Below are 24586 nucleotides of genomic sequence, written 5' to 3' on the forward strand. Positions count from 1 at the left end.
TTTGCGTAAAGATAAATAATCTGCCAATGGGGTGAGAAAAATAATCTTGTTTTCATAAATTTAAAGTGTAAAGTTTAGTAAATTTAAAGTGTAAAGTTTAGTCAATTTAAAAAGTAAAGTTTAGTCAACTTAAAGTGTAAAGTTTAGTCAATTTAAAAAGTAAAGTTTAGTCAACTTAAAGTGTAAAGTTTAGTCAACTTAAAGTGTAAAGTTTAGTCAACTTAAAGTGTAAAGTTTAGTCAATTTAAAAAGTAAAGTTTAGTCAACTTAAAGTGTAAAGTTTAGTCAATTTAAAGTGTAAAGTTTAGTCAACTTAAAGTGTAAAGTTTAGTCAATTTAAAAAGTAAAGTTTAGTCAACTTAAAGTGTAAAGTTTAGTCAACTTAAAGTGTAAAGTTTAGTCAACTTAAAGTGTAAAGTTTAGTCAATTTAAAAAGTAAAGTTTAGTCAACTTAAAGTGTAAAGTTTAGTCAATTTAAAGTGTAAAGTTTAGTCAACTTAAAGTGTAAAGTTTAGTCAATTTAAAAAGTAAAGTTTAGTCAACTTAAAATGTAAAAATATTATCTTGTTTTCTGTTTGAATTAAGATTATTTTTCTCACCCCATTGGCAGATTATTTATCTTATTTTAAGCAAAAACTCTCTTCATTTTGAGTTATTTTCCCCAAAACAAGACAATTACTTTTGCTTGTCTAGTAAATAATTCTTGTTTTAAGAATTGTTAGATGTTTGGACTAGAAACAAGACAAAAATACTGAGGAAGAAGAGCATTTTTTGCAGTGCAGGCCTGAGAGTGTCTAGCTATTGAGAATGTCTCTAAGAGCCTCAATCAAATCCATGAGAACTTGATCAACACACACACACCGATCCCTCGTCATGAGTGTGTGTGTGTGTGTACAGTATTTGAGCACCAGATGAAGTCTGCATGGCTCAAACCTTCCTGAAGACTTCGAAGAGCGAGGCCACAGAGTGCATGCGGTAGAAGAGGTTCATGGGAATGGCGACGTTCAGAACCGTGGTCCAGATGCTGAAGCCGAAAGTTTCCTGCTCCAGAGCGTTATCATACTGCGGACGGCAGCCGAACGCCGGGAGAATCCACAGCTGAAGCCAGAGGGAAAACAGAACACATTAAACCCTGAAACATGTCGATTCTCATCATACACTCACTTTTCAGTCATGCATGAGTTTCAGTCTTCAGTGAAACACAAAAGAAGATGTTTAGCAGAATGTTCATCCTGCACAGAAAATCATCTTCTTCCTCAGTGCTTCTGTTTCCAGCACAAATATCCAAACATTCTTACATCAGGACACATTTACTGGAGAAGAACAATGACAGAAGATATTAAGTTATAATTATGAGATAAAAGTCAACATTATGACACTACGCACTAATTATGAGATAAAAGTCAACATTATGACACTACGCACTAATTATGAGATAAAAGTCAACATTATGACACTACGCACTAATTATGAGATAAAAGTCAACATTGTGACACTACGCACTAATTATGAGCTAAAGTCAACATTAGGACACTACGCACTAATTATGAGATAAAAGTCAACATTATGACACTACGCACTAATTATGAGATAAAAGTCAACATTGTGACACTACGCACTAATTATGAGCTAAAGTCAACATTAGGACACTACACACTAATTATGAGATAAAAGTCAACACAATGACACTACGCACTAATTATGAGATAAAAGTCAACATTAGGACACTACGCACTAATTATGAGCTAAAAGTCAACATTATGACACTACGCACTAATTATGAGCTAAAGTCAACGTTATGAAACTACGCACTAATTATGAGATAAAGTCAACATTATGACACTACGCACTAATTATGAGATAAAGTCAACATTATGACACTACGCACTAATTATGAGATAAAGTCAACATTATGACACTACGCACTAATTATGAGATAAAAGTCAACATTATGACACTGCGCACTAATTATGAGCTAAAGTCAACATTATGACACTACGCACTAATTATGAGCTAAAGTCAACGTTATGAAACTACGCACTAATTATGAGATAAAAGTCAACGTTATGACACTACGCACTAATTATGAGCTAAAAGTCAACGTTATGACACTATGCACTAATTATGAGATAAAAGTCAACATTATGACACTACGCACTAATTATGAGCTAAAAGTCAACATTATGACACTACGCACTAATTATGAGATAAAAGTCAACGTTATGACACTACGCACTAATTATGAGATAAAAGTCAACATTATGACACTACGCACTAATTATGAGCTAAAAGTCAACGTTATGACACTACGCACTAATTATGAGCTAAAAGTCAACGTTATGACACTATGCACTAATTATGAGATAAAAGTCAACGTTATGACACTACGCAATAATTATGAGATAAAAGTCAACGTTATGACACTACGCACTAATTATGAGCTAAAAGTCAACATTATGACACTACGCACTAATTATGAGCTAAAGTCAACGTTATGACACTGCGCACTAATTATGAGATAAAAGTCAACGTTATGACACTACGCACTAATTATGAGATAAAAGTCAACATTATGACACTACGCACTACTTATGAGATAAAAGTCAACATTATGACACTACGGACTAATTATGAGCTAAAGTCAACATTATGACACTACGCACTAATTATGAGCTAAAGTCAACATTATGACACTATGCACTAATTATGAGCTAAAGTCAACATTATGACACTACGCACTAATTATGAGCTAAAGTCAACATTATGACACTACGCACTAATTATGAGCTAAAGTCAACATTATGACACTATGCACTAATTATGAGCTAAAGTCAACATTATGACACTACGCACTAATTATGAGCTAAAGTCAACATTATGACACTACGCACTTATTATGAGATAAAAGTCAACGTTATGACACTATGCACTAATTATGAGCTAAAGTCAACATTATGACACTACGCACTAATTATGAGCTAAAGTCAACATTATGACACTACGCACTAATTATGAGCTAAAGTCAACATTATGACACTACGCACTAATTATGAGCTAAAGTCAACATTATGACACTACGCACTAATCATGAGCTAAAGTCAACGTTATGACACTACGCACTAATTATGAGATAAAAGTCAACGTTATGACACTATGCACTAATTATGAGCTTAAGTCAACATTATGACACTACGCACTAATTATGAGATAAAAGTCAACATTATGACACTACGCACTAATTATGAGATAAAAGTCAACGTTATGACACTACGCACTAATTATGAGATAAAAGTCAACGTTATGACACTACGCACTAATTAGGAGATAAAAGTCAACGTTATGACACTACGCACTAATTATGAGATAAAAGTCAACGTTATGACACTACGCACTAATTATGAGATAAAAGTCAACGTTATGACACTACGCACTAATTATGAGATAAAAGTCAACGTTATGACACTACGCACTAATTATGAGATAAAAGTCAACGTTATGACACTACGCACTAATCATGAGCTAAAGTCAACATTATGACACTACGCACTAATTATGAGATAAAAGTCAACGTTATGACACTATGCACTAATTATGAGATAAAAGTCAACATTATGACACTACGCACTTATTATGAGATAAAAGACAACATTATGACACTACGCACTAATCATGAGCTAAAGTCAACATTATGACACTACGCACTTATTATGAGATAAAAGACAACATTATGACACTACGCACTAATCATGAGCTAAAGTCAACATTATGACACTATGCACTAATTATGAGCTAAAGTCAACATTATGACACTATGCACTAATTATGAGATAAAAGTCAACATTATGACACTACGCACTAATTATGAGCTAAAGTCAACATTATGACACTATGCACTAATCATGAGCTAAAGTCAACATTATGACACTACGCACTAATTATGAGATAAAAGTCAACACAATGACACTATGCACTAATTATGAGATAAAAGTCAACATTATGACACTACGCACTAATTATGAGATAAAAGTCAACATTATGACACTACGCACTAATCATGAGCTAAAGTCAACATTATGACACTATGCACTAATCATGAGCCAAAGTCAACATTATGACACTATGCACTAATTATGAGCTAAAGTCAACATTATGACACTACGCACTAATTATGAGCTAAAGTCAACATTATGACACTATGCACTAATTATGAGATAAAAGTCAACATTATGACACTACGCACTAATTATGAGATAAAAGTCAACATTATGACACTACGCACTAATCATGAGCTAAAGTCAACATTATGACACTATGCACTAATCATGAGCTAAAGTCAACATTATGACACTATGCACTAATTATGAGCTAAAGTCAACATTATGACACTACGCACTAATTATGAGCTAAAGTCAACATTATGACACTACGCACTAATTATGAGCTAAAGTCAACATTATGACACTACGCACTAATCATGAGCTAAAGTCAACATTATGACACTATGCACTAATTATGAGCTAAAGTCAACATTATGACACTATGCACTAATTATGAGATAAAAGTCAACATTATGACACTACGCACTAATTATGAGCTAAAGTCAACATTATGACACTATGCACTAATTATGAGATAAAAGTCAACACAATGACACTATGCACTAATTATGAGATAAAAGTCAACATTATGACACTATGCACTAATTATGAGATAAAAGTCAACATTATGACACTACGCACTAATCATGAGCTAAAGTCAACATTATGACACTATGCACTAATTATGAGATAAAAGTCAACACAATGACACTACGCACTAATTATGAGCTAAAGTCAACATTATGACACTACGCACTAATTATGAGATAAAAGTCAACATTATGACACTACGCACTAATTATGAGATAAAGTCAACATTATGACACTATGCACTAATTATGAGATAAAAGTCAACACAATGACACTATGCACTAATTATGAGATAAAAGTCAACGTTATGACACTATGCACTAATTATGAGATAAAAGTCAACATTATGACACTATGCACTAATTATGAGATAAAAGTCAACACAATGACACTATGCACTAATTATGAGATAAAAGTCAACATTATGACACTACGCACTAATTATGAGCTAAAGTCAACATTATGACACTATGCACTAATCATGAGCTAAAGTCAACATTATGACACTACGCACTAATTATGAGATAAAAGTCAACATTATGACACTATGCACTAATTATGAGATAAAAGTCAACACAATGACACTACGCACGAATTATGAGATAAAAGTCAACGTTGTGACACTATGCACTAATTATGAGATAAAAGTCAACATTATGACACTACGCACTAATCATGAGATAAAAGTCAACATTATGACACTATGCACTAATTATGAGATAAAAGTCAACGTTATGACACTACGCACTAATTATGGGATAAAAGTCAACGTTATGACACTACGCACTAATTATGAGATAAAAGTCAACGTTGTGACACTATGCACTAATTATGAGATAAAAGTCAACGTTGTGACACTATGCACTAATTATGAGATAAAAGTCAACGTTGTGACACTATGCACTAATTATGAGATAAAAGTCAACGTAATGACACTACGCACTAATTATGAGATAAAGTCAACATTATGACACTATGCACTAATTATGAGATAAAAGTCAACGTTATGACACTACGCACTAATTATGAGATAAAAGTCAACGTTGTGACACTACGCACTAATTATGAGATAAAAGTCAACGTTATGACACTACGCACTAATTATGAGATAAAGTCAACATTGTGACACTACGCACTAATTATGAGATAAAGTCAATATTATGACACTATGCACTAATTATGAGATAAAAGTCAACGTTATGACACTACGCACTAATTATGAGATAAAAGTCAACGTTGTGACACTACGCACTAATTATGAGATAAAAGTCAACGTTATGACACTACGCACTAATTATGAGATAAAAGTCAACGTTGTGACACTACGCACTAATTATGAGATAAAAGTCAACGTTATGACACTACGCAATAATTATGAGATAAAGTCAACATTGTGACACTACGCACTAATTATGAGATAAAAGTCAACGTTATGACACTACGCACTAATTATGAGATAAAAGTCAACGTTATGACACTACGCACTAATTATGAGATAAAAGTCAACGTTATGACACTACGCACTAATTATGAGCTAAAGTCAACGTTATGACACTACGCACTAATTATGAGATAAAAGTCAACATTATGACACTACGCACTAATTATGAGATAAAAGTCAACGTTATGACACTATGCACTAATTATGAGATAAAAGTCAACGTTATGACACTATGCACTAATTATGAGATAAAAGTCAACGTTATGACACTACGCACTAATTATGACATAAAAGTCAACATTATGACACTACGCACTAATTATGAGATAAAAGTCAACGTTATGACACTACGCACTAATTATGAGATAAAAGTCAACGTTATGACACTACGCACTAATTATGAGATAAAAGTCAACATTATGACACTATGCACTAATTATGAGATAAAAGTCAACACAATGACACTACGCACTAATTATGAGATAAAAGTCAACATTATGACACTACGCACTAATTATGAGATAAAAGTCAACATTATGACACTATGCACTAATTATGAGATAAAAGTCAACACAATGACACTACGCACTAATTATGAGATAAAAGTCAACATTATGACACTACGCACTAATTATGAGATAAAAGTCAACATTATGACACTATGCACTAATTATGAGATAAAAAGACAAAATCATGACATACTAAATCCTAATTATAAGATCAGATTTCTAAATGACGTACTACGTTATAATTATGAAATTAAAATCTAAATTATGACAGTCATAATTATAAGATAAAAGTCAAAATTATGACTCTACATAATATTTATGAGATAAAAATATGACACTTCATCGTAATTATGAGGGGGAAAAAACTTATTACATACTAAATCATAATTATAAGATAAAAATTCTAAATGACGTACTACATTATAATTATAACATAAAAATCAAAAGTATGACACTATAATAAGATTAAAGTCAAAATTATGAGATAAAAAGCAACATTATGACACTACATCATATTTGAAATAGAAACTGCCTGGTTTCACAGACAGGGTTTAGATTAAGCCTGAGTTCGATTTAAGAAGCTTTTATAAACATACATTAGAAGAAAATATTACTGAGACAAAATGACATATTAAGATATGCTTTCAGTTAAAACAGCTCAAACAGGCATTTTAGTCTGACTATCTTAAGCCTGCTCTGTGAAACTGGTGGAGAATTATGACACTAAATCATAATTATGAGTTAAGTCAAAAGTATTACTACATCATACAATTATGGGATAAAAGACAAAATTATGACTACATCATAGTTATGGGATAAAAGACAATATTATGACTACATTATATTTGAGATAAAAAGTTCACAATTATGAGATAAGTCACAATTATGACAATACACCATAATTCTGAGATAGAAATTCACATTCTTGAAGCTACATCATATTTATGAGATGAAAAGCCAAACATATGACTTAAAAAATCACAATGATGAGGTAAAAAGTCAAAATTATGACATCATAATTAGGAGATTAAAAAACAGAGTTAAGAAATTACATCATAATTATGATATAAAAGACAAAATTGTAACACTACATCATAATTAGCAGATAAAAAGTTAGAATTATGACACCATCATAATTAGATAAAAGTAAAAATGATGACATACTAAGTCATAATTATGAGATAAAATACAAAATTATGACACTATATAAGTATTAGATCAACAAAAATGATGACACTAAATCTTAATTATTAAATCATAATTGAGCTAAAACGCTTACCGAGACGTTGCACATGACATTTCATATGTCATCATTTTGACTGTGTCTTAATTATGATGTAATACAGCATGTGTTTTTTCTCTGTCGCCTTTGGCTTGGCTTGCTCAGTTGGGGACACTTAAAGTTTTGTTTTAAGTTATTCAAATAAATATCTAAATACAATTACATTTATTAGGTCATAATTAATTCTATAAACTATAGACTCTAAAAAATGCTGGGTTAAAAACAACCCAAGTTGGGTTGAAAATGCACCAACCCAACAATTGGGTTGAAAATGCACCAACCCAACAATTGGGTTGTTTTTACCCAATGGTTGAGTTGTTCTTACCCAGCAATTGGGTTGTCTTAAGCAACATTTAACCCAACCACTGGGTTAAATCAACTCAACCACTGGGTTAAAACAACTCAACCACTGGGTTAGAACAACTCAACCACTGGGTTAAATACTCAATTGTTGGGTTGGTGCATTTTCAACCCAACTTGGGTTGTTTTTAACCCAGCATTTTTTAGAGTGTAATACTGATCTGCCAACATTGTCTCTCTATGATAAATTAAAATAAGCTGATAACATCACTGTTTACTCCAGAACGACTGTACAGCCAAATCTAATTCTGCTGCAGTATTGTCCTGTTTAACACTGAAGCTGCTCTGACACAATCGGCACTGGAGAAGAGCGAGATAAATAAAGTTGACTTGACTAAGTCATAATTATGACAGTATGCCTTAATTATGATATAACACCGCATGTGTTTTCTGATGGGGTGTATAGGCACATTCGGTAGAGCTTCTTACATTTACATTTATATTTATGCATTTGGCAGACGCTCTTATCCAAAGCGACTTGCATTGCATTTTAAGGTACAGATTTTACATTATTGTCAGTTCTTGCTTTCCCTGGGAATCAAACCCATGACCTTGGCGTTGCTAGCACCACGTTCTACCATTTGAGACTACAGGAAAGCCCCAGGAATGAACTGGAAACTTACAGGAAAGCAGGAAAGGCTTACAGGAAAGCTTCTTACCGAGATGTTGCACATGAAGAGGAAGATGGTGATGTTCTTCAGGATTTGCCTCTTCCGTCCGGCCTTCACATTGAGCCTGTTTACTGCAGGACCGTCGGCGTTCTTCAGGGCCAAGCTCGGCCTGTTCTCATTGGGCTCGGTGTCCAGAGGAGCGATGCGCTTGTCCTGGGTCTCATAGGCCCGATTCACGATCCCATCATATGGTGCAGTGATGGAGAAGATCTCAGGCCGTGACTCGTCCTCTCGGCGCCGGCGGTACAGCGACTCCACGATGAACAGGTTCTGCACACACTTCTCCAGAACCAGCAGGAGCGAGTAAACCAGGCAGGTCCATCGGAAGTTGGGAGAGTTCTGTCCGGCCGCGGCGGCCGCCACCACACTGCACCAGGACATGAGCCACGAGCCCAGAGACGAGCCCAGAAGCAGCTCCGTGTCTAGCGTGCGCGAGGGATTCGGCACGGTATCCATGGACCAGTCCTCCAGCCGGTACACCAGCAGCCCGGCACTGCTCGCTCCACACATGCAGGCCAGCATCACCACGCCGTAGTAGTAGAACATGGAGATGGCGGCCTCGCGGGTCTGCTCCGACTTCTCCATGTGGATGAGGTAGACCACCAGAACCGTGACGGAGCTAGCCAGCGCCAGCAGACCCAAAAGAGGGCCAAGAAGCACCAGACCCAGACTGCGTGTGCTGGGACGCTTGCGGTTGCTGTGCCGGTCCAGAGTGCGGCCGATGTTCTTCCACATCACGAACAGCATGGCCGAGACGAAGATGTGGTACTCGATGTTGAAGGGATACAGGTAGTAGAGGCTGGTGGAGAATATGGAGCAGACACTGGTGGTGCAGTTACAGTGAGGCTCCAATTCCACTGCAAACACACACACACACACGTCTGGTTCACTATCATTGTGGGGACTCTACATAGACGTAATGGTTTTTATACCACACACACACACACACGCACGCACGCACACACACACGTCGTCAGTGAGGAACCTGGGTGTGCTCTTTGATACCAATCTTTCTTTTGAAAGCCACGTTTCTAGCATCTGTAAAACTGCATTCTACCATCTTAAAAATATATCTAAATTACGGCACATGCTCTCAATGCCAAATGCTGAACAGTTAGTACATGCGTTCATGAGCTCAAGGCTAGATTATTGTAATGCTCTACTGGGTGGTTGCCCTGCTCGCTTAATAAACAAACTCCAGCTGGTCCATGATAGATAGATAGATAGATAGATAGATAGATAGATAGATAGATAGATAGATAGATAGATAGATAGATAGATAGATAGATAGATAGATAGATAGATAGATAGATAGATAGATAGATAGATAGATAGATAGATAGATAGATAGATAGATAGATAGATAGACAGACAGATAGATAGATAGATAGATAGATAGATAGATAGATAGATAGATAGATAGATAGATAGATAGATTATTGTAATGCTCTACTGGGTGGTTGCCCTGCTCGCTTAATAAACAAACTCCAGCTGGTCCAAAACGCAGCAGCTCGAGTTCTTACTAGAACCAGGAAGTATGATCATATTAGTCCAGTTCTGTCAACACTGCACTGGCTCCCTATTAAACATCGCACACATTTTAAAATCTTGCTTATTACTCAAAGCACTAAATGGTTTAGCTCCAGTCCTTAAGCGAGCTCTTAACACATTATACTCCATCACGTCTGTTGTGGTCTCAAAACTCTGGCCAGTTGATTATACCTAGAATATCTAAATCAACTGCAGGCGGTCGATCCTTTTCCTATTTAGCTCCTAAACTGTGGAACAGTCTTCCTAGCATTGTTCGGGAAGCAGACACACTCTGTCAGTTTAAATCTAGACTAAAAACACATCTCTTTACTATGGCATACACACAGAACATTTTTAACTTTCATTATTCAGATCAATTGACTGATTGTTCGGCTGCATTAACTAGGTCAGCCGGAAGCGGGAACACTTCCCATAACACCTGATGTACTCGTTACATCATAAAAAGAGCGGCATCTACGCTAATGTTAGTCTCTCTGTTTATCCCGAGGTTTACTGCAGTCGGCCGGATCCAGGCTGTGTCCGGATCGGATGGTGGACCTGCGCCTGGACATGACCAGCTCATCCTAGAGTGTCTGCTGAGACCGTGTCCATCCTCTGAATTTGCCTCACCGGCACGGCATCCTCAATAAACCCGTCTCCACGCAATAACTCCGATCTTTCACGTATTCATACTCTTGTGTAATCGACGCCCCATCCAAAATAAATCCGTCTCTTGTGTGATACCCAAAATGTTGAATATTTCTATATAATATGATTTCTGAGCTGTAAGGTGTCCAGAATAATAATCCTCCGCTGTGTGTTAATAGGCCAGAGGAGAACTGAGTCTGGTTTCTCTAAGGTTTATTTTTCTCCATCATGCCCTGATGGAGTTTTGGTTCCTTTGGTCGCCTTTGGCTTGGCTCGCTCAGTTGGGGACACTAACATTACGATCAGAGTTATTCAACGAAATGTACAAATAAAATGTATTAATTAGGTCTTATTTAATTCTATAAACTATAATACTGATCTGCCAACATTGTCTCTCTATGATAAATTAAAATAATCTGATAACATCACTGTTTACTCCAGAACGACTGTACAGCCAAATCTAATTCTGCTGCAGTATTGTCCTGTTTAACACTGAAGCTGCTCTGACACAATCGGCGTTGGAGAAGAGCGATAGAAATAAAGATGACTTGACTCCAAAAGTGGACAAAGTACACAACTCTATAACTTTAGTAACAGTACCGCTGGTCAAATATTACTCCGTTACAAGTGGAAGATCTAAAAACAGACCTTTACTGGAGTAAAAGTACAGAAGTATTCGTTTTCAAACGTACTTAAGTATCAGAAGTAAATGTCCTTCTTTATGTCGCCGCATTATTGTATTATAGTTGTATAAATGCACATTATGCCATCATGGTTTAAGCCAGTCAGTGACGCTCCATCTGACACACTAGCAGACGACTAACTTAAACTCATTTAAATACTTGTAGAAAAGGTACAAAGCTGCTGTCACTTTAAGGCCGAATGCACGGATCCAATACACTGATACACATCTGATATTCTCACAACTTTACTCTTCTCTTTCTCCCAGACGTTTATATGTTTAATATTTTATAAGACATGCACCAAGTGTATGCCAACTAAACTAATCTTGATTTTTATTATTATACTGAAACATACTTTCAAAGTATGGCTATGGGTGCACACACTGTGCCTATGAACTGATCAGTGTTCAAAAAAAGTTGGGAAAATGTATATGACTATAAGAGTGATTCCAGACAGACTGTCTGAAACAACAACACCACAAAACCTTTTAAAGAAGAAAAAAAATCATCACTGACTTTCAAAGCTGCGACAGAAACGACTTTCCACTTCGAGGACCTTGATAGAAATGTAGTGGAGTAAAGAGGACGATATTTGTCTTTCAGATGGAGTGAAGTTAAAGTCAGAAGATTACAGAAAAAATAATACTCCAGTAAAGCACAGAGACTCAAACAGTGAACTTCAGTACAGGACTCGAGGAAATGAGCTGAGGGACGGTCCAGCTCTGCACCCTAACAATGAGACGAACTGAACATGCTATAAAAAATATTTGGGTGGTATTTTGAGCTAAAACTTACAAACTTTAGAGACTTTAGAGACAATAAAAAACAAACAATGGGGCATTATATGACAAATTTAAGACTTGATTAAAGAAACAAGTATAAAAATGAAGTGACTTTGTGCTTAAAACAAGTACATCTGTAACACTTTATAACACTTATCCATCATTAATGAATAACTACACAGGAACAAATGAGTAACGCAGTATTAACAACCTAGTAACTACTATTAACTAACAAGAAACTCTGATTAACACATTAGTAAGTACACTCTAAAAAATTCTGGGTAAAACAACCCAATGTTGGGTCAAATATGGACTAACCCAGCGATTGGGTTGTCTTAAGGACTTAAGCAAATATTTAACCCAACCACAGGGTTAAAACAACCCAGCATTTTTAGAGTGTAATAGTGCTCAGTCGAATGTGGTAGTTCACAATCAGCTAATGGACTCAATGCCAATCTGAAAGTATGGACACGAGTGTCCCTGAAGAGATGGTGGCAGATCAAGAGCCACACTGCAGTACAGATCTTTGAGTTCAGCCGGAGCGGAAGACAAACGAGGAGGAAAGAAAAAGCTCAAACCTGACATCCGGCCATGAACTCTGAGGACTGGCTTCTCTTCACATCAACAGCTGTCATGTCAGCTCAGAACATGATGTTTATCCTCCCAGAGGAACAACAACCACTATATACACTTCAGAATTAATGTCAATAATGCATAATCTATCCTTTATTCTATAGAGAAGGTCATGGTAACCCAGTAGTAATGATTACATGGCAAAAAATGCTCTTCTTATTTAGTATTTTTTTCTTGTTTCCAGTCCAAATATCCAAATATTCTGCATTTACTAGATCAGTAAAATGACATAAGATATTTTTTCTTGTTTTCTGGGGAAAAATATCAAAATGAAGTGAGTTTTGATTTTATTTTCAACAAAACAAGGAAAAATATCTTATGTCGTTTTACTGATCTAGTAAATGCATCTTGATTTAAGAATTGTTAGATATCTAAACTACAAACGAGACTAAATGACTGAGGAAGAGGAGCATGTTTTGCAGTATGATTATGTGGATCGGTATATGATTAATTTTTCCCACACACAGAAGATCCTCTGACTCTCTGATGCCCTCTAGAGATCAAATCCATTCGGTTCAGGACAAAACCACAAAACCTTCTGCAAGTACACTTAAACGTCTACACTCTATAATATAACATTACAGGTGGCCGGTCACAGGTTAATTATATACATCGAGATGAGTATTTACAGCACGTCTCATGTTTCTGTGTCTTTAGGATGAATCAATTCAAAATATTTATTGTATTTGAATTGTCTCAAATACAATTTCGAGTGTATTTAAAGGGTTAGTTCAGCCAAAGGGAAATGTCTGTCATTAACTCCTCTCCCTAATGTCGCTCCACACCCGTAAGACCTCCGCTCATCTTCACACACAGTTTAAGATATTTTATATTTAGTCCGAGAGCGTATGCAAGTGTATGCACACTATACTGTCCATGTCCAGAAAGGGAATAAAAACATCATCACAGTAGTCCATATGAGACATCAGTGGGTTAATTAGAGTCTCTTGAAGCATCCAAAATACATTTGGGTCCAAAAATAACAAAAACTACGACTTTATTCAGCATTGGCTTCTCTTCCGCGTTTGTTTTCAATCCTCAGATAAAGATTCAAACGGTTATGAGTCAGTGAATCGATTCATGATTCGGATCGCCAATGTCTCGTGATTTCAGCAGTTTGACACGCGATCCGAATCATGAATCAATTCGCTGACTCATAACCGTTTGAATCTTTATTAGAGGATTGAACACAAACGCGGAAGAGAAGACAAGTTTGAGGTCAGCAAATAACAGTAAAGTTAAGCTGATCTGCATCTCTTGGTCTGTCTAGTTTGATGTATCTTGACTTATCTAACTTATCTAGTAAATGCATCTTGATTTAAGAATTGTTAGATATCTAGACGAGACACGAGACTAAATGACTGAGGAAGAAGAGCATGTTTTTGCAGTGTGTGTTTACTGCAGTTCCGTGTCGCGCATGCGTTCATTTGCATATTCAGTAGTTAAAGTTTGCCGCCACAACGTTACGTTATTTCTAACCCATCTATTAATAAGCTTACATTCCAGTAATGTTACTCCCTGGGTAGCTGAAGGGCTTCCGCTATCGTTCGTCAGCATTATTATTCGGTCGTGGCAGTCCCTCGATGACACATCGTGAAACCAGGAACAAAACGTCGTGGCAACAAGCGATGATTGGCCGCGTAGCAGCGTGTAGTCTGACATGTTTTTTGCTCAGGACACGACAAGATTTTAGGAGTAAATATCACGTAATATTTTTACTAATTACTAATTAATTTACTAATCTTTAATACTAATTACTCAGTATTTTTGTCTTGTTTCATATCTAAATATCTAAAAATTCTTACATTAGGAAACATTTACTAGACAAGCAAAAGTAATTGTCTTGTTTTGGGGAAAATAACTCAAAATGAAGAGAGTTTTTGCTTAAAACAAGATAAATAATCTGCCAATGGGGTGAGAAAAATAATCTTAATTCAAACAGAAAACAAGATTATTTTTCTCACCCCATTAGCAGATTATTTATCTTATTTTAAGCAAAAACTCTCTTCATTTTGAGTTATTTTTCCCAAAACAAGACAATTACTTTTGCTTGTCTAGTAAATACTTCTTGTTTTAAGAATGTTTAGATGTTTGGACTAGAAACAAGACAAAAATACTGAGGAAGAAGAGCATTTTTTGCAGTGTGTGTTGTGAACCAGGCCTAAAGCAGTGCCAGCACAGACCCAGATGATCCTCAGTCAGTCAGCAGAACCAGAGATCTACAGCCAGCATCAGATATAAGCAGCTCAGACCCAAACACAACCCCAAATCAGAAAAAGTTGGGACAGTTGGGACAGTTTGGAAAGAAAGTAGTGATTTCTAAATTTCCTTTGACTTGTATTTCATTGCAGACAATATGAACCCAAAATATTTCATGTTTTGTCTGGTCAACTTCATGTTGTAAATATGCATCCTTTCCTGTCATTCAGACCTGCAACACATTTCAAAAAAAGTTGGGACAGGAGCAATTTAGGGCTAGTAATGAGGTAAAAGGGTTAAATAATGATGTGATTTGAAACAGGTGACGTCAACAGGTGATTGAAATTATGATTTGGTACAAAAGCAGCATCCAAGAAAGATCTAATCCTTTAGGAGCAAAGATGGGCCGAGGATCGCCAGTTTGCCAACAAATACGTGAGAAAATTATTGAAATGTTTAAAAACAATGTTCCTCAAAGAAAGATAGGAAGAGATTTGGATATTTCACATTCAACAGTGCATAACATAATTACAAGATTCAAGGAATCTGGAGGAATTTCAGTGCGTAAAGGACAAGGCCGCAAGCCTAAGCTGAACAACCGTGATCTCCGATCCCTCAGGCGGCACTGCATCAAGAATCGTCATTCATCTAGAAGCGATATCACCACATGGGCTCAGGACTACTTTGGCAAACCTTTGTCAAGTACCACAATACGTAGTTACATCCACAAATGCCAGTTAAAACTGTACTGTGCCAAAAGGAAGCCTTATGTTAACAGTGTCCAGAAGCGCCGTCGACTTCTCTGGGCTCGGAGGCATCTGGGATGGACCATCACACAGTGGAAATGTGTACTGTGGTCAGATGAATCAGTATTTCAGGTATTTTTTGGGAGGAATGGACGCCGTGTGCTCCGGACCAAAGAAGAAAAGGATCATCCAGACTGTTACCAGCAACAAGTCCAAAAGCCAGGGTCTGTCATGGGATGGGGTTGTGTCAGTGCCCTTGGCAAAGGTAACTTCCACTTCTGTGAAGGCACCATTAATGCTGAACAGTACATAGAGATTTTGGAGCATAATATGCTGCCTTCAAGAAGATATCTTTTCCAGGGACGTCCATGCATATTTCAACAAGACAACGCAAAACCACATTCTGCACACATTACAAAGTCCTGGCTGCGGAGGAAGAGGGTTCGGGTACTTGACTGGCCTGCCTGCAGTCCCGACCGGTCTCCAATAGAGAATGTGTGTCACACGAAGACCCCGTACTGTTGCCCACCTTAAGACTTTAGCAAGAAGAATGGGCCAAAATCACGCCTGAAACACTTCATCACTTGGTGTCTTCAGTCCCTAAACGTCTTTTAAGTGTTGTGAAAAGGAATGGCAACATTACAAAGTGGTAAATGCTTTACTGTCCCAACTTTTTTTGAAATGTGTTGCAGGTCTGAATGACAGGAAAGGATGCATATTTACAAATGACATGAAGTTGACCAGACAAAACATGAAATATTTTGTGTTCATATTGTCTGCAATGAAATACAAGTCAAAGGAAATTTAGAAATCACTACCTTTTTATTTTATTTGCGTTTTCCAAACTGTCCCAACTTTTTCTGATAGCGCCCCAGGGAGGTCCGGATCTGCTCTACACACACACACACACACACACACACACACACACACACACACACACACACACACACACACACACACACACACAACATTCTGCATTTTTACTTTCTCATAAAAACTCCTCCTGTGTGATTTATAAGCCTTTTGTAAAGTGGGGCCATGGGTAATGTCCTCATATTTCACCCTCTCCTGTAATACCTGTGTCATACCCATGGCATTATACACATTTGAGTCCTGATATGTCACACACACACACACACACACACACACACACACACTCCTCCTGTGTGATTTATAAGCCTTTTGTAAAGTGGGGCCATGGGTAATGTCCTCATATTTCACCCTCTCCTGTAATACCTGTGTCATACCCATGGCATTATACACATTTGAGTCCTGATATGTCACACACACACACACACACACACACACACACACACACACACACACACACCTCACCTTTTGAGATGTTAACGTATCCCAGTGCGGTCAGGCGTCCACTGTGGTTGTTGAGGAAATGTTCAGCTTCTGACATCACTCCATTACACCAGAGCAGCAGGTTCGTGAAGACGGCATGAATCACTCCAAACCTGCTCCACACACACACACACACACACACACACACACACACACACAGGTTTGTTTCACTATATTAGTGAGGACATTACATAGACTTCCATTGATTTTATATCAGGTCAATTATATTTTCTATCCCTAAACCTCCCCATCCCAGAAACATCTGCAGGACAACAGATCTAAATAAAAACATGTTTTGGCCGATTGATAAGCCTTTATAACTAGTGAGGACCAGTCAGATGTCAAACTAGTGAGTTGTTTTCATATTTTACTATATAAATGAGGACATTTGTGCCCTCACAAGTATTGCCAAACAAGGAACACACACACACACACACTCACACACACACACACACACATACACACACACACACACACACACACACACACACACACACACAGCTCCACTCTTCCTCCCAATCCTGAAAATAAGGCTCTTGTGTCACTTCATTTCCAGACTTTATACAGCGCAATATGACCACACAAACTCAAAAGTGTGTGTTTGGCCTTATAATCTACAGAGCTTCTCATGCGTCCGATGTGTCTTCAGCTCTGAATCCTGGGCTTGTTCTCGAGGGGAATAAAGCATGAAGCGGAGGAGGAAACGGTCTGTACCTTTCGAAGGTCTCATATTTCTTGATGACATCTTTGATGTGGAACCAGAGGAAATGCACCTGAAACACACACCGATATCAAGTTCGCAAAACCATTGCAACATTTACATTTTTATTGAACCGAGCGGTCAGGGGTGGACAAAGTACACAACTTCATTACTGGAGTAAGAGTAACACTTTACTCTTCTCTTTCTCCCAGACGTTTACATTTTTTAACATTTTATGAGACAAATATCAAGTGTAAAAGCCAAATTAACTAATCTTTAATCTTTTCAGAAAGCTGAAGCACACTTTCTAGTTATGGCCATGAGTGCGCACACTGTGCCGAGGAACCGTCATCTTCCATTTTACTATAAACTGATCAGTGTTCAAAAATTATTGGGAAACGTCACATAACCCTACAAGGGTGATACTGATTACTGTCTGCACAAAAAAAAAGAAAAAGAAAAAAACATTTTAAAGAAGAAAAAAATCATCACTGACTTTCAAAGCTGCGACAGAAACGACTTTCCACTTCGAGGACCTTGATAGAAATGTAGTGGAGTAAAGAGGACGATATTTGTCTTTCAGATGGAGTGAAGTTAAAGTCCTTTAAGAGTTAGTTCACCCAAAAATGTAACTTCTGTTATTAATTTCTCATGTTGTTGGACACCCGCCGTTCATCTTCACACACAGATGAAGATATTAGTGTTGAAATCCGATGGCTCAGAAAGGCCTTCATTGACACCAATGTCATTTCCTCTCTCAAGACCCATAAAGGCACTAAAGACGTCGTTACAAAGCCCATCTCACTACAGCGGCTCTACAATCATTGATGAAGAGGCCAGAATAGAGTTAGTGCGCAAAAACACTAAATAACGACTTATAGTGATGGCCGATTTCAGAACAAAGCATCGAACCGTTATGAGTCAGTGAATCGATTCATGATTCAAACCGTTATGAGTAAGTGAATCGATTCATGATTCGAACCGTTATGAGTCAGTGAATCGATTCATGATTCGGATCGCGTGTCAAACTGCTGAAATCACGTGACTCTGGCGATCCGAATCATGAATCGGTTCACTGACTCATAACGGTTTGAATCATGAATCGATTCACTGACTCATAGCGGTTCGAAGCTTTGTTCTGAGATCGGCCATCACTATATAAGTCGTTATTTAGTGTTTTTTGCGCACTTACTCTCTTCTGGCCTCTTCATCAATGATTGTAGAGCCGCTGTAGTGAGATGGGCTTTGTAACGACGTCTTTAGTGCCTTTATGGGTCTTGAGAGAGGAAATGACATTGGTGTCAATGAAGGCCTTTCTGAGCCATCGGATTTCAACACTAATATCTTCATCTGTGTGTGAAGATGAGCGGAGGACTGACGGCTGGCCAACCACAGGAGGAATTAATGACAGAGTTTACATTTCTGGCTGAACTAACGCTTTAAGTGCAGTACTTAATTAAATTGAATTACTGTCCACCTCTGCCGAGCCGAATAATGACAGGTGTCTCTGCTTTAAAGCAGAATTCGCTTCATATTTGAAGAGCTCTGTTACTGTGTAAAGCTGGTTTGAAACCATCTTGATTTGACGCCAGATGCCAAGTTCTCACCTGGGATATGGTGTGCAGCACGTGGACGATTGGATAGACTCCAAACACGGCGGAGATGCAGGAGTGATAGCCCACGAAGTGTCCGATGCGGAACGCGTCCATAATGAGGGACAGTAAAGCCAGCATCGTCAGGCCGCCTGCCAATCAAAGAGCACAATCATTCTCACGCTCACGGAGCAAACGTGCACTAAATGTGTGCGCTTACATGCACGTTCATAAGCCGATTATGATTAATAAGCCAACAACGATCATGGCCATGTAAACGCGTAAACCCGTTTTCTTTTATGGAGTACACTCAAAAAAAAATGATTGCATGATGCTGTTCACTTTATTTAAAGGGTTAGTTCAGCCAAAGTGAAATGTCTGTCATTAACTCGTCTCCCCCTAATGTCGCTCCACACCCGTCAGACCCGCGTTTGTGTTCAATCCTCAAATAAAGATTCAAACGGTTATGACTCAGTGAATCGATTCATGATTCGGATCGCCAATGACTCATGACTTCAGTAGTTTGATGAGATCCGAACTGCTGAAATCACGAGACATTGGCGATCCGAATCATGAATTGATTCGCTGACTCATAACCGTTTGAATCTTTATTTGAGGATTGAACACAAACGCGGAAGAGAAGCCAATGCTGAATAAAGTCGTAGTTTTTGTTATTTTTGGACCCAAATGTATTTTGGATGCTTCAAGAGACTCTAATTAACCCACTGATGTCTCATATGGACTACTGTGATGATGTTTTTATTCCCTTTCTGGACATGGACAGTATAGTGTGCATACACTTGCATACGCTTTTGGACTAAATATAAAATATCTTAAACTGTGTGTGAAGATGAACGGAGGTCTTACGGGTGTGGAGCGACATTAGGGGGAGGAGTTAATGACAGACATTTCATTTTTGGCTGAACTAACCCTTTAAGCCGACAACGATCATGGTCAGGTAACCCGTTTTTTTTCATCGGAGTACACTCAAAAAAATGATAGCATGATGCTGTTCACTTTATTTAAGTAACTCATCTTGATTTAACGCCATTATATCAGGTTTCTGGTTCAACTGCTTCATGTTATATTGACTAATCTGATACTCTTTGACATAACTTGATGGGGTTTTTTTTTTTTCAAATAACACGATTCAATCAAGAAACCCAATCAAACAGGACTTCACTTCCCATCATGCTTTGCAAAGGGGCTGAATTAGGAGAGTAAATGTTTAAATAAAGTGATATTTATGCATTTTTAACAAGATGAGAAAATGGAGAGACATGTTTTAATGTTCTGTTATGTTGGTATTTAAAAGTGTGTGTTATGCGAGTGTTTTTAGAGGTTATCGTTGTGGTGAAGTGTAGAGGGCCTGATAATAACAATTAAAGAAGTTTAAATAATAAAAAACTACTACTTTAAGCATGCCATGGATTTAACAAAACCAGCTTCTGCCTAGACAATAAGACTTAGTAAAAGATATTCTTGTTAGATAACATTTGTAAATGTGTAATTAAACTGCATTACTTGTTATGGTTTTTGTTTGATATTAATTTTAGAATAATTTAACTTAATAGTTTTGGACAAAATTAAGAATGTTAACCTGATTCAGATAAATGACACTGAAATAACTTTACGTTAAAAAAACGAAAGTTTACTGAAATAAACAATGTTATTAAATTCATCATAACCCAGTTACGTGGAAACAGTTGGCATAAAAAAGTGAAGTAAATCCAACTTATCATTTTTTTGAGTGTAAGCTCATAAACGCGTAAGGATGGAGCAGTGTTTCCCTCGTACCTGATTCATGTGAACGCATTAACCTGCTCTCTGTCGGCTTACTGAAGCGCGCATGTGTGATAGGGGACAAACACACACACACTTACAGCAGATTTAAACACATCCACTGAGTGCTCTGCATGAAATAAGGACATAGATCGCAAACGCAGACTCTTTTAAGACACAGAACATTGTAAAAATGTGTTCTTCTCATCTCAAGCAGCAGAAGAGGCTCAGTCGAAACTGCATGAGGGATAATAACATCACAACTGACGGAGCATACTCCGAGTCAGATTCGGACATGATTATTATTCACTACAATGAAATAATCCGGTTGATTAATAAGGTCATGTAAACGCGGTTTACTTGTGTTGTCAGTTTACTGGTTTGCATGTTAACGGGGAAAACTGGTTATTGATAAGCTGATATGTGTGAGTTATCAGCTCACTGGTGTGCATGTAAACGCACTCAATAATGCGTGTGCCCGCCGCGTCTGTCACCTCGGATCCAGCTGGTGCCCGCGTGCGCGTCTCTCTCCGGTACCGGGCTGCGCGCGCGCTCCCTCCGGATCATGTAGCACAGCATCCACACGAGCTGCACGAGCATCAGCACCGTGATGAAGGTCAGCAGGTGTTCCTCCCGCACCGCGGGCCCGTGCTGCGCGAGCGCGAGCATCACGGACACGCCGATCAGCAGCAGGTTGGTCCCGTACTGCGCGCTCAGCGTCTCCGCGTTCTTCTGCGGGTACTTCTTGGTCAAACTCACCTTGAGTTTGGAGAAAAGTTTCTTTTCCGCGTCTGAGGACGACGACGAGGAGGAGGATGAACCGGGGCCGTATTTGTTGAGGCACATGATGTCCAGGCCGCTGTGCTCCACCATGGTTGAACGCTGTGGAAAGCTCGCCGGACCGCGGGCATGCTCAATGCGCGTCCATCGCGCGAGCGGCGCCGCTATATACCTCCTAGATTAACGCGGATTGAGTTTCATTCATCTGTGAGCCAAGCGATGCCAAGAACGCGCACGCGCCAAGAGCGCACAAAACTTCACCGTCCGTCCAGACGCGCGCGCACCTCACCGCATCTCCGCGCGCTCTGGCAGCCTAGTCATCTCTCCGGTGAGCTTTTGCTCGGCCTCTAGGTCTCAAGCTTTTAGGATCTCGGGTTTCACTGGTCAAAGGCTCTTTATGGACGCCCCCCTTTGTTGACCGCGGGCTCGTATAACGCCCTGCGTCAGAAGTAATGTGTTCAACATGAAATCTTCGTGCGGATATAAAGGCAGATTGCGAAACGCGGGTGAAATCAGACACAATCTCCTCTTGTCGAAGCACTTGAAGAAAAGTTTGCGAGAACAACTTGAAATTTAACGGCGTGCTCAATTACAGAGAGACCCACAATTAGATGAAAGCGATCCGGGCCAGAGAGCCGCAACAAAAGGGCTTCTATTATAACGGCTCTGACCTGGATTAACGAGCGCGCAACCCCGCGTCAGCCTCGAACCTGCGCTCGCTCGCGCGGCTCCATCTCTCTCTCTGCACACCGACAGATCAAAGGTAAAGGAGACGCACGCGCTCGCTTCCGCTGACCTTTGACAGGGGCTGACACAGATGCGATCACGCGCTCTTTATTATCATCATCATCACACAGCCATTCTCTCATAATGTCATCAGCCAGAGGTTTGATCGAGTCGCGCACGCGCGTGGAGAACTGACGCGCGGGATTGCATACAAAAACTATAAACACTAAAGAACGCGTGCGCGAGTGTTGTTATACACTGTGGGGAAAAAAAGTCAGGCCCCAATTGAACATTTTCTAGTGACTGAGCACATCTAAAGTTCACATTTGGCCAAATTGAATTACCGTGAACTGACGCAATTTAACTCAACTTAAAAATGTAGATGTGATCAGTCACTTAAAAATAATTTTTACAGTGTAATTTTCAACCGGTCCTAATGGGGTCAAAATAACAAAAGCTGACTGGAGCTCATGTGAAAGTCTGCATAAACACACACACACACACATGCCTGTGCATCTTAATTGCATATATTCATACATAATAAATGATCATAAAGCGAGCGCTCGGGCAATAGTTTGTGCAGTTTTAACACATCTACACATTATCTGAAAAGCGGCTGTTTCTTAAAGTCCTCCTGAAATCAAGTGTGTGGCTTTTGGCACCCTCACTGTTATCTAGTGTGCTCTAAAACAATGACAAAACTCGCATTTAGAAGATACAAGCGTTCAAAACTCTCAAAAGTTCAAAAGTCTCTCACCTCAGCCAGTACAGATCAATGATCCTGATGACATCACGCTGCGCTTCAGCTTCTCATCAGCTTTTCTGTCCAATCAGATGCTGTCTGGAATCTGAAGTCCCGCCCCTTACCCTATAAACTGATGTTGAAGCTGAAACTGTTAGAGCTGCAGTCTGTGGAGCCAGAATGGCCTCAATGATAATAATACATTCACAAAACAAATTCATAAATGCACAGCACAATTCACATTTACACAATCAGATTCATAAATTCAAAACACAATTCTTATATGCACAAGTAAAAGCATAAATATTTCCCCAATTGCGCACACATATGCATCTTACCTAAATAGATGTAATATCTTTACACAGATATTATATCAAGTTCATGAATTAATTCATTTATGAATGATGTCACATGATGTATTTATGGGTCGTTGAATCTGCATTTGCGAATCGTCACACGTGTGTGGACTGCTTTGAATTTGTGTGTGGGATTTTTGAGACCTTCCCGGCAGGTTAAGATTCGTAGATATGGTTTTTTGTGTGGATGATGTTCTGTTTAACCAATCGTGGAGAGCTTATAGTAGACTACTACAGTGGTCAATGGCTGCCAAGATCTGCTTGAGATTTGTGATAAAAGTCATAATTTAACAGAAGGTCAGTCTCATCTGGGATGACATCCGGGTGAAGAAATTAAACTATTTTACCAAGATGAACATGTTAAAGTAGACGCATGTTACTAA

The 24586-nt window shown here is 38.3% G+C and overlaps 1 protein-coding gene across 1 annotated transcript; it reads right to left on the bottom strand.

Annotated features, from left to right (window-relative positions):
- Positions 1-757: 757 nt before the first annotated feature.
- Positions 758-22472, bottom strand: otop1 (otopetrin 1). Its single transcript, XM_067456718.1, has 6 exons — positions 22094-22472; positions 19833-19969; positions 18240-18298; positions 17508-17638; positions 8940-9808; positions 758-1098 (listed from the first exon to the last, which is right to left on the bottom strand). The coding sequence occupies exons 1-6, from the start codon at positions 22470-22472 to the stop codon at positions 928-930; spliced, it is 1746 nt and encodes a 581-aa protein (XP_067312819.1). The 3' UTR covers positions 758-927.
- Positions 22473-24586: the final 2114 nt, after the last annotated feature.

Source organism: Pseudorasbora parva, chromosome 11 (genome assembly GCF_024679245.1).
Source record: "Pseudorasbora parva isolate DD20220531a chromosome 11, ASM2467924v1, whole genome shotgun sequence".
NCBI classification, from domain to species: domain Eukaryota; kingdom Metazoa; phylum Chordata; class Actinopteri; order Cypriniformes; family Gobionidae; genus Pseudorasbora; species Pseudorasbora parva.